This window comes from Aptenodytes patagonicus, chromosome 6 (assembly GCF_965638725.1).
Source record: "Aptenodytes patagonicus chromosome 6, bAptPat1.pri.cur, whole genome shotgun sequence".
Lineage (NCBI taxonomy): Eukaryota > Metazoa > Chordata > Aves > Sphenisciformes > Spheniscidae > Aptenodytes > Aptenodytes patagonicus.
In genome coordinates this window covers 63,947,895-63,964,361 of record NC_134954.1, presented here as the reverse complement: position 1 = coordinate 63,964,361, position 16,467 = coordinate 63,947,895, and the positions used below count along the sequence as shown (strand labels likewise).

Here is a 16,467-nt window from a genome sequence, read left to right as displayed (position 1 = left end):
TAAATCCTGCTGCAAAAAAGACCTTCGTCTTCAGGCATATTTATGCAGTATTTGTGCTGTATTCTAGTACTTAATCTAGGGTTTGCAATGTATTCTATTATTCCAGGGTTATGTTTACATTAGCAGTTAGAAGTCAGAATCTGGGCAGCATTGTACTGAATGTCACAATCACAGCACATCTAAGATCAATCTCATTCCTTCCATTTTACATTTCAACTATTAATACTGTTTTGTTTCCCTTTGAAATCATGAACATCAGTACTTGTTTCTCCATCTCTTTCAATAATTCCCCAAACAGTATTCTGCCAGATGACTGGCATGAGTGATTTGTTGCTTAAAGTATCATTTTTATGACAAAGTGAACTCTTACACCATTTTTCTTTTACAAACATGTCTGACCTGGTAAGAGTTTATTAATGGTTTGACTTTATATTTTTCTTTTGAACGCTTGTCAGAGTGCAGTTATCTACATTCTTGGGATAGATATTAATGGGTTTTTTGCCTGTGAAGTCTCAAAATAAATGGTAACTGTAACAAAAGAGGGTACTCATGAATTAGAGCATTATGCATTTATACGGGCAGGTTAGATGGTGTATGGTTAAGAGGCAGTTGATTTTAATATGAGGGAGTTCTTTGTTTGAAGTTACGGGGGGCTTTTTGTTTGGAAAAAAGTTTTTAAGAAAGCTTTAGCAGACATTGCAGTGGAGTTAGACATATAAGGACTGAGTAGAACAAGCTTCCTCATGCAGTGAACTCTTTAGAGCAGGAGCCATTTTCTTTTACATTTGTATAGTACTTGGCAGAGCAGTACCCTGTGCTAGTGTCCTGCTATGTGACTCACTTTTGAACAGAAAATCCAGATAGAGAATTTTTGCATGGTTACAAAAGTTGTTCTAGAAGACAACAGTGACAAGGCGTTTGGAAGCTGTCATCCTTACTAGACTGGAGAGTTGAGGTGCACAGCGAATATTAGTCAAAACTGGCAAACTTGCCATTTTTTAAATCAGCTTGGTCTGCTTTTTTGGCTAGATTTAGTACCATGTGACTATCTAGATTGAAGAGGAACTACTTAATATAGGCTCAGGTAGCAGTGGTGGTGTAGCTTAGAAAATGCCCAGAGTTTGTATTGCTTTGTGTGAGACAGCACTTTTTTTCTTCCTAAGTGTCTTGGCAGCATAAAGAGTTAGTAATCTTGTTAGCAATAATGCCTTAACAACTTTCTTGTGACTTAACATAACTCCTAAATCTTCCTATCAGTTGTGCAAGTCCGTGTCTGTCAGTTTTACTAGGATCTGCCGTGACTTTTTTGATTTCTTTTTCATTAACTTTGAGCAAGAGTTTGGTGCGTAACTAACACAACTCTATGTACTGCTGAAAGTAGATGGATTCTGCAGCTTAAAAAAAGCTTCTTCAGCAAGTTTAAGGCTTGGGAGATCATCTGAGCATCAGTTCTGACACAACTCCATGTTTGTCACGTGCCACAAAATTTCCCCCTCTACTGCCATTTTTGTCTGAATCTTCCTTCTTCCAGAAATGCATGTAGTGTAGGTTTAAATATAGCAAAAGAGAGACATTTGCTATAATCACTAGTAATTTATTGCAATGTCTAATTATTCTTAAAGTGTTTTGATTTTAAATCAAGAAGTAAAGCAATGTCTGATTTCTAATTTGAATTTATCTGGTTTCTTCTTCCATATGCTTGTTTCTTTTCTCTGCTAAGCTGAAGAGCCCATTTGTACTTGCTAGAATGGCTTTGACTCTGTGATCAAGATACCCCTCTCTCTCTCTTTTTTTCGAAACTTGACAAGTCAAGCTCTTACTTTCTCTCCACAATGCACTTTATCCAGCCCTTGGAGGCTTGGGGTTGTTTTGGTTTGGTTTGGTTTTCCTTTTAATACCTCCTCTTCAGTTGCTGTTTGTTGGTTTATTACCCTATTTAGAAAATAGGCAGCGGAACCGTATGTCACTATCAGCATCAGTGAGATGGAGGACACCTTCCTATTGCTCTGCTTACTGGAGGTCATCAGTCCTCTTTCTACCTCACAACAGTGGAGCTCATGTTTGTTACTTCTGTATTAAACCTTTAAACCTTCTGAAAAGAGAGCATCCCTTGCTGTCCATGGATGCTTGTCATTTCACTGTCTTAAACCCCATTTTCTTTGAGTGAATAGGACTCAGCTTAAAAAGTAAATGAGATTGTTTATGAGGACTGCCCTGTTTTCTCTCTCTTTCTGTCTTTTCCCTTTCCAACATTATTGCTATCATCTGTAAGTTTATCAACATTAATTTATGAATACTTCTACATCACAGATTAAAATACTGAATTACTTTGGTCCTAGTCTGGTCACAGAGGAAGTCCACCAGAAACATACCAAGTGATGATTTCCTGTTGTCACCTTCTTCATGAGATCTTTATTTTGGCAGCTCTAACTCTTCCTAACATGAATGTCATTAGTATAGTAATACAGCATTAATTACAAGCAGAATAATGTGAGATAAGACAGATATTTCAGTAAAGACTAAGAAAGTTACCTTTACCAGATACATTTGCCAGTTAAATGTGTAATCTCATGAATAATGAAAGTAGGTTTGTTACATTGTTTTCCTTAAAACTCTATCAATTAGCAACAATTAAATTTGACATTTTTTCTTCTCTGAAACTCACGTGAGTTTTTTTCACTACTCTGCCTGTTGTCATTTTAACTGTAGTCAGTATTTGCCAGGTCAACGCACTTGCCATTTTTAAACATGACTGTGACGCTAGCACATATTTGCACTTTCCCAGAAAATTTGTGATTTATTAGAAAATTAACACCAGTGGGCCAACGAGTTCCTTAACAAATTTGTTATGACTCCTAGGCACAATTTCTCATGGCCTAGTATTTTTTAATATTGCCTAAATACTCCATAGTACTTCTTTATCCCATAGGATACAAATGAGAAAGACATAAAATTCAGTCTGCATCACGGATAGGAGTCAGGAGGTTGGCCAGCTAGATGCCAGTGCAGGGAATTAGACTCAGGAGCTGTTTTTTGTTGATTTGTGTATTTGTTTTATATCTGAAGTTGACTTTCTGCGGAGTTTCATGGAAAGAATGCAGAAGCCTAGAGATATTTTAAACTGGCTTGCACTATTTTTGAGTAAGTCAGAAAATCCTTTAATAGCTCAAAATGCAAGGGAAAGGCTTTGTGTATCTAAACCAGAGCCTCCAGTAAACTGTCAGCTTCTGTGGCTGTTAAGGTCTTTTCTAGAGCTGCACCAGTTCCGATGTCTAAGTGGAAGATCCCAGTATTCGTGTTTATTCCAATCCTGCCCTTTGTGACAGTGTTTTAAAGACTGTCCATGGGCTGGTTCCTAAAAAAATAGTAGAGGGATGGGGGGACAAAATTGATAGCAAATTATTTTAGTTGACTGGGATTTGTGAAGTGCCAGGATTCAGAATACCCAACTGGAGTAACCAGTCTAGGTTTTCTTGCAGTTATGAGAAAATAAGCTTGTTTCAGGTCATGAAGGGTTTTTGCAGAGGAAATACCAAATACTTCATTGAAAGACATTTGGCCTTCTAGCCTCGGGAATTGACTGTAGCTCTAGATCACAGAACATAGGCCTATTGGGGAGTTTCCTGTCCTTACGAAATCTCATCAGGTTTTTGCCTGTTTGGGTTTTTTTTTCTGGTTTTCTAACAAAATGAGGTTTATACAGCCATGTGCTCTCTCAGCCTCCCCTTATACTGCTGACCCAGACTGGCTAATAGTTTTTTCAACCATTGGCCAATTTCACACTAAGTCCTAGTAGTCCACAGTTTCATGAAAACTAGTGGCTAAAGAAAGGAGAATCATAGAATCATTAAGGTTGGAAAAGACCTCTAAGATCATCGAGTCCAACCGTCAACCCAACACCACCATGCCCACTAAACCATGTCCCTAAGCGCCTCATCTACACGTCTTTTAAATACTTCCAGGGATGGGGACTCAACCACTTCCCTGGGCAGCCTGTTCCAATGGTTAACCACTCTTTCAGTAAAGAAATTTTTCCTCACATCCAATCTAAACCTCCCCTGGCGCAACTTGAGGCCGTTTCCTCTCGTCCTATCGCTTGTTTCTTGGGAGAAGAGACCGACACCCACCTCGCTACAACCTCCTTTCAGGGAGTTGTAGAGAGTGAGAAGGTCTCCCCTGAGCCTCCTCTTCTCCAGGCTAAACAACCCCAGTTCCCTCAGCCGCTCCTCGTAAGACTTGTTCTCCAGATCCTTCACCAGCTTCGTTGCCCTTCTCTGGACATGATCCAGCACCTCAACGTCCTTCTCGTAGTGAGGGGCCCAAAACTGAACACACTATTCGAGGTGCAGCCTTACCAGTGCCAAGTAGAGGGGCACGATCACTTCCCTACTGACACAAATTATCTCATTTCTCCTTCACTCCTCCACTGAGGGCAGAATACCACCATTGCATCTGGTGGTAGCAACAAGCCCAGCAATCCCCATGTACTTTGTATGTGCTGTTGCAGTGTAGTTGCTGGGGAGTATGGAGAAGTGGAGGCAAATAGGATGCAGATTATTGCTGCAGGGGGGTGGAAGTCAGGAGGAAAAGGATGCAGCCCTTGAAAAAATAGATTTCCTTCATCCTCCTTCTCACAAAATAACTTCATTAAAATTCAAGACATATAAATATTCTTTTGGAATGAGTAAGACTGACATTATTTCATGAGGACTCTGCTTCCAGTGGAATAAGCCAAATGCAGCTTCAATCACACCCCTGCCATGCAGCCGGGCCAGGGCTAGATTCTAAAAGCAAAACTAACACAGCACTGAATGCGCATAGCAAGTCAAGGATCTTCATGAGAAAAGCCTAGGATTTGCTTCTAGATTTTAGTATAAGTGTGGGGAATGACTTATTGTTAGGGTGGGATGTTTCTGTTCGTATATGCTGCATAAGGAAGTGTTTCTCATAAGGTGTTAACATACTGCTGCAGTATGCTCTATGGACAACAGTGCAACAGTATGAGTGGTGAGGAATGACCCTATGTCACATTAGTCTTCAATGAGCTGATTAGCATGCAGGTGAGGAAGGGCTTTTAAGCAGGTAGAAAACTCCAGCAAAAACTAAAGTAAATGCTGCTTTGTTCCAGTCCCTTAACGATCCAGTTATCCTTACAAACTAGACTCCTTCCCTGCAGCAAGGTGGCCAAAGATCTCCCTCATATGTATGTGTCTTTGTTCCATAGTTTATGTTCTTTTGCAATAGCATTTTTAGGTTCTAATGTGTGATCTTTTCTAATCATGTTATATAGATTTATACAAATTCTTAGACTGGAAGTTATCTTTGGCTTGCTCTCCAGTTGTCTCTTTAAACAGCAGACACGTGAATTTATATTTGCTAGAGGCCTGCAAGAATACTTTTCTAGTGTCCCTCCTCCATTTGGAATGGAACAGCAGCTCCTGACATTTTTTGCTCAGCCTGACTCATGAAGATGAGTTGCCTCAGAGAAGGCACGTGGCTTTTCTTTTCATCCTGTGGTTGGCTGAGCACAGCACATGTGAGTGAGGGGTCAGTTCTCTTCTGAGATAGTTTTCACATTGTTTCTCAGGGGGAAAATTGTCATTATTTAGAGCTTCTTGGTTTTGTGGAGGATAAGGAGGTGGGAAAAACTCATTTTCTTCTAACCCTTGTGTGTGTCTGGCAAACCAAATTTGTTGAGAACCATTTAAATGGTTTTTATAAGATTTGTCTTGAATAATAACATCCAGTTCTACAATGAGGGAAAATCTGAATGCTAAAGCATAATTGTCATGCCAGAACTGAGGTCTAGTCTCCAAGGGGAGCCAGTAAACTCTCAAAGTTCTTCTGATAAAGGGATGTTCTTTTCAAGGACCTTTCAAGGTCCTTTCCAAGGACCAGTGTCATCTGTGCCTGTGCCATCTCCCACATCACAAGGGATATATTTGATGGGGAGCTTGGGATCAGGCATTCTGAAAAGCGGAAGGCAGCCTCCAGTTAACATAGAGAGAAAAGTGGCAAATAGCAAGAGATGCTGGGAAATTTCCTTACGTCTCAGGACACAGGGGAAACGTCTAAAAAAGATCATCTATCCAATCTTGCCATTATTTAGGAGAGACTGTGAGAAAGGTAGATGGAGGAGGGGGGGAAGGTATTACTGCGGCTGAAATAGGTGGAGGGTAGAGGCATTCTAGACAAGCTAACAGCAATGGGTGGAAGTGCACAATGCCTCGGGCTGTATTTAGGGGACAGGCCAGGCTTTCCAGTGAGGAAGGAGAAAGTAAGCCCACACTTCACCCTCACTTAATGAGGGATATTTGGAAGGGGAAAGTCTGGAGTGTTTTAATTGGGATTCTCCCCCGGGGAGCAAAGTACTTTGTTGCTCCAAGCAATGCAAGTGAGCGTAAGAGATTAGGTGAACCATAGTTCTCCTTCCTCATCCCCCAACTAGTGGGAACAGCTTCTGTTTTGGTTCACAGAGTTTTATTTTTTAAGAGGAAATGTGTTTCCCTTGGGTCATACCAAGCTTCCCTTGGTAACTACAGAGCTTATGTCGCATCCTGTTTCTGCAAACCCAATGAAGTCAAATTTTGCTTTTCTGTTTGAAAAGAAATGGATTTGTTGCAGTGACAAATTTGATTGCCACTGATATATTGGACTTTCTAACAGATGTTTTACAATCTCTGAGTAATTAAAGCAAAAAGAAAATGGCTCTCAGTGTCATTTCTAAAGTTGGGCACTAAGCTGAAGTTCTACTTTCACACGTGGATGCTCACGGGAGTGCTAGAGATAAGGCTGAATCAAAATATTGCAGATGGCCCCTTGACAGAAGCCCTCTTATTTACAGTCCTAAACTACTAGCAGTTTTGGAAAAAGACCATCAGAATGAGGACTTCTTATCCCTGCTATAAGACAAAGAACAGCAGCAGAGATTCTGCTCTGGGTCTTCTCTACCCTCATCCATTAACCACTTCAGGGCTGCAGGGACAGCTTTGAGTATCCTAGGGAGCAGCAATAAGATTCAATTTATCTATCAATGTGTTTTTATTTTATTTAGCATTAATAAGGTTCCAATTCTGATGTTGAATTTTTAAGGCCAAAACATCTTTTTCTAGCAGTGAAGATCACCTGTCGTAAAGGATTGAATCATTTGATGCATTCTGTTCCTTAATAGCACTAAGGTTTTTGTGAACTGCAACATAACATCCATTTGATCTCTCCTTCCTTTGTATTAGGGACACTGTGTTCACTTACCATTGAGAAGGCCATGCCTGAAGATAGGGGTGAATACAAATGCATAGCTGAGAATGCAGCAGGAAGAGCTGAATGTGCTTGCAAAGTGCTGGTAGAAGGTAAGTACTTCGCTGGATATGGGAAAACCCTTCCTTAGAACTTCCTCCTTCCCCCCTGTATTTCCCTATACCAGCCTTTATGAACCACATACACAAAAAAGAACTCTGCCCCCTTCCCTCCTGCACTTTTCGGTCAATATGTAATTCAATGTCTACCATAAAGGAGCATGAGCAGAGAGACAGTACAGAGCCAAGGGCTCTGGCTGCTTTGTGGAATATTCTATGTTCTCCTGCTGCCCACTGTATTTCTACAAGGATTTTAGAGCAGTAAGTTGAACCCATGAATATTTGCTTCTGAGCTGTATGCATTCTTTAAGAGCATGTAAGAATTCAGGGTGTGAGCCTGGGTACTGGTCTGCCTCAGGACTATGTATGGCACATTTCTCAGTCTAGAACTTTACAATTCTTTGCATTCAATGACATTTGGTCATTTGTTTTTTTCTAGTGGAAGTGAGTAAAAATAAACAAATTAGCAGCTCAACCTCCCTTGTATGCCATAGTCTTAGAACATGGAAAATTTGCTGACTGAGGTACCAGTTTTCAGCCTTAGTCATGCTGATGACACTGTACTCTTGCCAAGTAGTGTTGGCCTTGGGCAAATATTTTGTCATGAGGTTGAGAGCACAGACTTTTAAAACTGCCATGGACTTTAAGTGACTTTAAGTAACCAAATGTGCTTCTTATGAGCTCACCTTCTGGTGAGCTCATCCTTGAATACTCTGATACTTTCCATTGTAACTAAAAAGAACACAAAACTAAACAACAAGCCCAATAACATAGATCTTGGGTACTAAGCCTTCACAGCTGTGTTGCAGATGTGTTATTTGGAGCAGGAGGTCTAGAAAAGAAAACTATTATTTGTTTTCCTAATGTAGCATGACACAAGGTAAGAACATAATCCTGTAACTCCATCAGTAAGGGTCAATCTTCATGTAGCTGGAAAAGGAATTAATTATACATATAATTACAATTAATTTTATTGGTTCCTGTAATGGCACCTTCCATGATACCGTGGTCACAACGTAGTCTGGCTTAGATATTTGATAAGCTATTGTTTATATTTCCATAATTTAAAGTAATACATTTTACCAGCACTGAAGTTCAAAGAAGACTATCAAGAAGAGGCTTTAAGCAAAATCTAGTACCCTGTAACACCTTAATTACCACGGATTCAGAGGGTTAAAGGATCAGATCATCAAGTGCTTAGCACACAATAGTTCTCCAGAGCTGCCCTATCATCTTTTAAATGTCTCAGTCAGCTGTGTGTTTTTTCCTTTGACTTTATCTTCTGATCTCCTTCAAGTAGTTGCTTTTCTTCCTGAAGCCTCCCTTAGCATATTTCCCACTTCCAATTTCCTGCTGGGCAATGCATGTTCTAGGAGGCTGGAGGTAGACTTTGGCTTGCAAAGTCTTGATCATGGGAGGCTGTCAGCTCATGACATATTCATTGCATGATGACATGAATGGCGTTATATCAGCTGTCTGGCTCACCCTGATAGTGGCACCCATGGTGTTAGGAGCTATCTGCTCACATAATACTGGACACCAGAATGACCACATTCCTTACCTTGATACTGGCTTCCATTCCCTACTGGCATGCTGCTTTGTATGGCTGAGAAAAGGTTTTTGAGGAATGACACTGCAGCGAACTCCAGCTATTTAGGAGAGACACCATTTGATATCCCGTGTCTGTGACTGGTAGAGGAGATGACTGTTATTTTTAAATTAGAATTGTGATCTAAACCAACAATTAAAATTGCTCCCTTCTACTCAGTCTGCTGTCAGCATCCCAGATGCTGATTTTTAGACTCAACAAGTAACCATAAATACCATTGTATTCATTTTGGCCCCATGGACTCAAATCAGATCGGAGGAGTATTTTACCTCAGTTGTCAAAGTAGCTCAGGGACAAATCTGTAGAATCTGAGTGTCTGAACTCAGATCTAGCATAGCCTTATGCTCTGAATTGTTTGCTAGGAGATTCTGTCTTCCCCTGTTAACTTTTTAGGAAACTTAGACCAACTTTCATGCTCTGGCACCTAGAAGTAGGTGATTGAAATAGGTGGTTCCACAACTTTTGTTATCTTTTCTCTGGTAACTAAATTTCAAACAGCTATCTCATGCACAAATCCCCTGAAGGCTGAATATTTGAAAGCTATAAATTGATACAGCTATTGCGGAGATCACAATCCAGATTTGGGATCTTTCTTCCAAAGAGAAATGTCAGGATCAAACAATCTGACATGTGGAGCTTATTAGGATTTGCATTATATGACATGCTCGACCTGCGATAACCTTGCTGAAAAAAGGTTGCACTTTCTAGTTATATGTGTCTTATGTCATATGGGATACACATAGAAGAGAGCTTGTATTGACTCTCAGCTGTTAGTGGAGCCTGCCGTGCTGAGTAGTTGCTGGATACGAGCTGTGCAATCTTGAGAATAATGAAATCCAGCAAACTTGAGTCCTGTGGTGTCCCTTTTGCCGTTTTTTTAGGAATGAACCAATGTATAATCATATCTTCTTGGAAAGATTTAAACATATGGAGGAAATGCTACTTTTCAAAATGTGTTCATCTATATAGATCACATAGACAGTGGAATAGAAGACTGACGTGGCAAGAGATTCTTTTGGATGAAATGATGCTTCAAATATGCCTCTGTTTCCCTCTTCCATGCACTGCCTAAAGCAGCTTTGTGCACATTGTACTTTGTTCTATTCAGTTAAAATAGACCTATCAGCTTAGATGGTGCCTCTTGTCTAGTTGCTTTCTCAGGTTCTCAGTGCAGCTGCTTTCATAGAGGGCTTCTCCCTCTCTGCTCCCTCTTCCTTTTAGAATGTGACATTCTCCAGCAAGTCCGTGCAGAAAATCTTTCTTAAAAACCAAAAGGACAGTAATTTCCTCTAACTTTGCAGAAAGATCCAAACCAAACTGATGTTAATGTGCAGCTTTTTCATTACTGATTTTTAAATAGGATTTGTGTTTTATTATTTGTTTTGATTGCAGATGCCTCATCCACAAAGACCTCAAAGCCTACTGAGAAGAAGACCAAGAAGCCTAAGACCACGCTTCCCCCTGTGCTGCCAACAGAGAGTAAGTGACAGTGATTTTGATTACTTCCTTTTCACCGAAAACAGAAGAGTGCTTTGGGATTCTGTGGTCGTTCCCTTCTATTTGCAGGCATGGTATCAGAAGCTTGTGCTGTTTCTTTAACCCTTGCACATAAGTCATGTGAAATGAGTTTTTGCCTTGTGGGGATTAGAAGTAAGTGCTGAAACTGTGAGTTCAGACCTAGCCCGCTCTATTCTCAGTTCTCCATAATGGTGCAATGAACTTAACGACACAGATTTATTTTTGGCTGCCTCCCAAAGAGCACAGAAATTCTCGAGTAGTTTGCTTCGTGTTGTGTCCTGTGTAGACGATATACTGTCTTACCATTGGTAGGCAAGGTATCTTGACTGAAATGTCCTGTAGCATAGTCTGTCCTTTTTTCCATGACCATGGGGAGTAGTTTGGTGAATTTTACATTCCTTGTTTTAAGCCTAAATGCTTTACTTGCTTTTAATGCTTTCTGAAATAACAATCAGCCATAAATTCCCATGTTTGCTACTCTGCATACATGCATTTGATTAAGAGGAAACTTTAAATGGTAAAGGCAGTGCAATAATGTCAGTTTAGAAATTCCTAATACCACTACTACTTTTGAAATTAAGACATGTCCATGGGATACAAATATCTCTTAAATCAAACACTGGACTTTGAAAGTTGTCTACCTAAGATGTCCCCCATGTGAGTTCCTAAAAAAGATGTAAAGACACAGTTCTAATGGAAACATGAAATATTTTATCCAGCTCTCTCTCTCTCAAAAAAAAAGAAATAAACTATAATCTGATTTTCCAGCATGGAACATTTTCAGCTGCTTTCAGCAGGACTCAGTGCAGTTTTGTACTGATTGATGATCACAGGTAATAATTGTGCTTCTGGAATTGTTGGCTTAGAGCTATGCCCTGGGCTGCAGCTATTTCCAAGTTGCTGGCTGAGCATTATAACTTTCCCTCCAGCCAATCATTTGGAGGTGTGGGAAGGGTCACACCGACATGCTCCACCTCTGCACCTGAGCTTCAAATACTGTAAATAATAGCAATTAGGAACAATCATTTTGTTCTTGAACATCAATAGAAAAGAAAGTTTTAAAGCCATTTAAAGCTCCACGGGATAGAGTTTTGAATAGTGTTTTCCATGCACACAAACGCATACATTTCCTCTGATCCTCCCAGCAGTGTTATCAATTGCAGCTTTCCCAGGAGAAAGTGTGAGTTGGGAACTAAGTCTAAATATGTGGATATATGACCTGATCCACATCTTGCTGAAATCACTGCTTGTCTTGCTGTTGATTTTAGTGGAAATTGGATATAGATAGCAAAACAGAAGCTAGCAACTCTGGCTTCAGAAATGATTGGGAAAAGAAGGTTGAAATAATGGTGAATGGTTTTCTTAAGGTTGCTCCATGGTGTATTGTATCAGTGTTTAAAGTTCTTGAACTTCTCATAAGCTCTTTTTTCAAAATACCTTTAAAACATCTTTCCTGTTGCACTGAAAACATCAAGGTAACCAGAGAGAATGTTAGGAAGCTGGGCTTTGGAAGAGCTTTTGGAAAACTGTGGAAAAATACATATTTAATTTTAAAAGGATTTGGCTGCAGAGATTCCACAGGTGGTTTTTAACATCTCAGCCTCAGTCTCTGAGGACTAGTCTGATAGGCAGACTATCTGTCTGCCTGAAATGAGTGTTATATTTGTACGTTTGTCAGGGGCAAAATATACAAAACTGATCCAGTAGACTTGACAGTTTCAATTTAAACCGAAATCCCTTTCAGATATAGAGATTTTAAAGTTCCTTACCTGAAAAAGAATGGCTTAACGAGTCAGATATTTGTGCATCTTTACTGTATTTCTCTCAAAAAGAAGGTTAATAAAGAATGACTGTGAAGTAAGATGTCCCAATCTAATAAGGAGATAAATTTTTACTCTGATCTCTTCTAGTCTTTGTTGCCACATCAATTCACCAACAGTCCTAATGGCAAGCAGAGTGTAAGGAATGATATTGAAGAAATAGAGAACAAAAATTCCTAATAATCCCACTGAATAACTTCTGAATTTTGAATAGTGAATTCAGTCATGACGATATACACTATATGGGGTACAGAAGATACCATATATACATATATACACTGAGAAATACTTCTCAGGAGAAAAAAAATCCATATTTTCCATTTTCTGTAAGAAAATGCAAGTCAAATTTCATGGTTAGCAGCTATGTCAACCTTTTCTCCCTTCAGATAAATTATAAGTGATCCTTGTTTTTTGCCCTAGTAGAAACCTTCAGGAAAGTAATTAAATTTTAGCTCCTGAAAGCAAAGATCAATACATTTCTTTTTGTGAAAGAGAATGAATGTTGTCAGTACGTTAATCTGTAGAATTTGTCTCGCTGTGAGAATAGTTGCTGACCCAGGTCATTTGACTGCTCATTCTGGCAACGTTATTTTATTACTAGAAGCTTGGGCTTTGTAAGCTACAGAAATCCAATAGTAAGTAATATTTTGGGCATTACCTCTTTTGAAATGCAATACATACTAGATTCTGGTTTACAATACGCAGTTATTCTCAGAAAAACATCTATGAAGGCAGCTTTATAGCATTCAATGTTTAACGATATCTCTGAGTGGATGCTTGCAGTGTTTATGTGCAGAGAGATTGCTCCCATGACAGCAAATTAGGAAAATTACGATGTATTTCTTTCTGCTTACAATTAATATTCTGTCACCAGAATTTAGTAATAATTATGACTCTGCAGAATGCAACTCTGTAATGATACATAGAATAAATAATAATGTTTCTGAGAATAACAAACAGATCCAGCTTTGAATCTGAGTGAAATCAATCCTGAGGAAGAACGGAGGAAGGACGCTTCTTTTTTTAATGTTGGAATTGGTTCATTCTTCACTGACTGTACTGACTTAGGCTTTGTCACTTGTGTCGTTGCTAGGTGGATGTGAAATGCTACCGAGTTAGAATAATAAAGTGTTATGTTTCTTCTGCACAGATAGAAAAGACTAGAAGAGGCAGTGGGAAATTGGAACCTTTCATTATTTATCATACTGCATACTCCATGCTATGCCAGAACAATCAGTGGATAATATAAGGGTCTTCTAGTTTGACATAACCCTGCAGCAGAAGTACTAAGCTAAAAATTCTCACCACTTGAACATTTCTCTAGGGAGCTTTGAAAGCATCTTCCGTAAAGGGATGTGGGCACCCAATTCCCATTGAAATTAGAAGTTACTTCAAATTAGGCTTAAAGGGAATTGCTTAAATTACCAAGGCCACCAGCAAAATCATCAGTCCCTATTAAATAAATGTTCTTGGCCCAACAGACTGTGGAAAAAATCAAAGTGCTTCCTGAGGTTTTTTTAAGAGTAAATAAGGATTTGATGGTTTATAAATAAATATTCTCTTTTTTAAAAAATCTATTACTACTCCACACTTCCTAAAATTTTTTCTTCCTTAATGTGTGTTATGCTGAGGACCAAAACAGCAGTAAATCATAGCTTGAGCAATTAGCCCAAGATCACGTATTGATTTGCAGGCCTAGAGCCCAACTTTCTTGATCCTCAGTCTTGTGAGTAGTTTGCATGCGACATCCAAAATACTATAGATTTTTTTAAACTGACATCCCAAAAATTTACATAAAACATGAGTTTTCCAAAAGGCAGATTTTTTTTCAAAGTTGTTTTTTCAAGATGTACTGGGGGAAAAGGCATATTACAACAGTTAGATGTTATTTCTTAAATTTCACCAGGCTGAGCAGAGCAACATAACTTTACTATAGTAGGAAGAAACTTTATCCCAATCATTGCTACTGAGAAAAGAATTGGCTTTAATGCTTTAGAAAACAACCCTCCTAAATCTAAGCATTGGATTAAAGTGTTTGGAAAGAAATGCCCACTGTTTTTTGTAGGGCTAATGCACAGCACTCCTTCCAGTAAATATTAAGAAATGGCAACTATCACCTGTCATAATCAGTGGTATGAAAACCTAACAGGATATCCTGGATTCCCTCGTCTGAGTAATACACTTGTTAAACCCGCTGTTCTCATATCCAAACCACATACATTGAAGGGATGACCCAGCACAGAGTTCGATTGCACAAATGTAAGTTCTTCTGTTCAGTGAAAAATAAAGTTACGTCAAAGAAAAGAACTTCCTCCACACACCTTCAAGTAAAGGGGCCCAAAATACATTACTTAGCAGTATTTGGTATCTTGCTGATATACATCTTTTATATCTGCTACTATATAAAATCTGTTTGATTTCCTGTCAAACACATTTTTGGTTAAGTAACGCTGCATTCTCTTGCTGACAGTTGTTAATAAAATGTTGCCACTGACACTGTCCAGATCAAGTCCTCTGGAATGCTGCACTGTTATCTTCCCAGATCTGATTTCTCAACGTTGTTGGTACTTGAATGCAAGGCTGAGCAGTGGCATCTCTGAAGCAGCATGTCACAAATGTAAATATGTCAGACAGGAGTCCTTATCATTTTATATATTCTTTTCCATAGTGGGTGGGATTCTAAGCATTTTAATTACCATGGAAAAATTATGAGTCAGTGGCCAAGCGATTAGCACACAGTTCTGTTATTTACTCTTTAATAAACAATCTTATCAGAGAATCCAAGTCTACAAGCACCATTTTAAGAAAATGTCATTAAACATTAAACTTGATGTGTCCAGTTTAGATAATATATAAATAAATCAGTAAACACTCCCAAGTTTTTTCTTGATTTCCATTCTATCAATAGAATATGAAACACAGCACTGATGAATAGAAGATGTTTCAAAATCTTCCTTTCATGTCAGACTGTTTTGTCCTCAGTGTAAAACTTGCCACTTTCTAAGGGAAGAACTCAGTTACTAAGGAAGTAAATAATCAGGTCAGAGATGTTCTTTTAATTGCAGAAATAAGAGCACTGTGTAGCAGCTGTGATCTGGTGACTGTGCTGCTGCTGTCCTCTTTGGTCTTTGGGATAGTCTTGAGATGCTTTTAAGGGTCAATGAGTCTATTCAAACCAGTTCTCTCAGTCCCATTCATTTCCCAGAAGGTCCATGCTGCTCTGCTCCTGGCTGTTGCAAGAAGAACCAAGACATTTTCTGCACAGTGAGTGCAAGTACTTAGTGAGTTGGAACAACATGAGTTACTTTGCCAGGAAAGCCTCTGACCAAACTTTCGCAAGGAAAAAAAATAAACTTTTTTTTTCTAAGAGAAGCTGAAACTTTCTCTTTTAGTATATGTAAATAACATTGCCATGAGCTATTTTTAAGACCTAGATATGATTTCTCTGAAACTCTGAATAATGAAAGGTGCTGACCTTATTCCTCAGGACTGGGGTCCAAGGGTAAATAGCTGGGGCACAAGGCCAACCAGACTAGCTGAAGTAAAAAGGCAATGTAAGATTTAACTTGGTGACTCTGAAGGTTGGTTGCCTCCACAGATTGTATAAAGAGAGCAATGGAGAAAACACTAATTTGTTGTGTAAATCACTTCTTCTTGATGCCCAGTTCAGCACTGTTTAGCTAACGCCAGGTATGCATTTTGAATCTCTGCCAGGTTACTTTACAGCTCACACCATACCGACATTTTGAGTTAATGTTGGCACAGAACAGAATTTTCCATGTGTTTTTCATACAGTCCATCCTACATAGCTGTATGTTGACAGAAGAAGACAGAAATGTTTATTGACTGTCTCATGCAGAGAAAAATGAGTACAGTTTTTGCAACGTGGCCTTAAACAGAAGAGGTGCCATGCACCATTAATTCCCAGTTAAGTCATTGACTAGAAATTGCAGATCTGAGGCATGTAAGAGAAGCATTGACTGAAGTTTCTTCTCTATAAAACAGGGACCTAAATCCATTGGTTTAATTAATGTGCAAAAGCACATAACACCTAGCTTTTCCCACTGAAATAACTTGGAGGTCCTGAATGTCCAAATGACCTGACAGTATTTTCCTACTTAATAGACTGGGTAGCAGGCTATTAACCTGGTTTAGATTGCTGTTC

General features: G+C 39.1%; 1 protein-coding gene across 2 annotated transcripts in view; it reads left to right on the top strand.

Annotated features, from left to right (window-relative positions):
* Window positions 1-16,467, top strand: part of MYLK (myosin light chain kinase) — a 220,059-nt gene that overhangs the window by 147,877 nt on the left and 55,715 nt on the right. For both annotated transcript variants that reach the window (XM_076342984.1, XM_076342985.1), the window contains 2 exons: window positions 7,233-7,349; window positions 10,357-10,443. In XM_076342984.1, coding sequence (XP_076199099.1) covers window positions 7,233-7,349; window positions 10,357-10,443 — 204 coding nt within the window. The remainder of the gene's footprint in view (window positions 1-7,232; window positions 7,350-10,356; window positions 10,444-16,467) is intronic.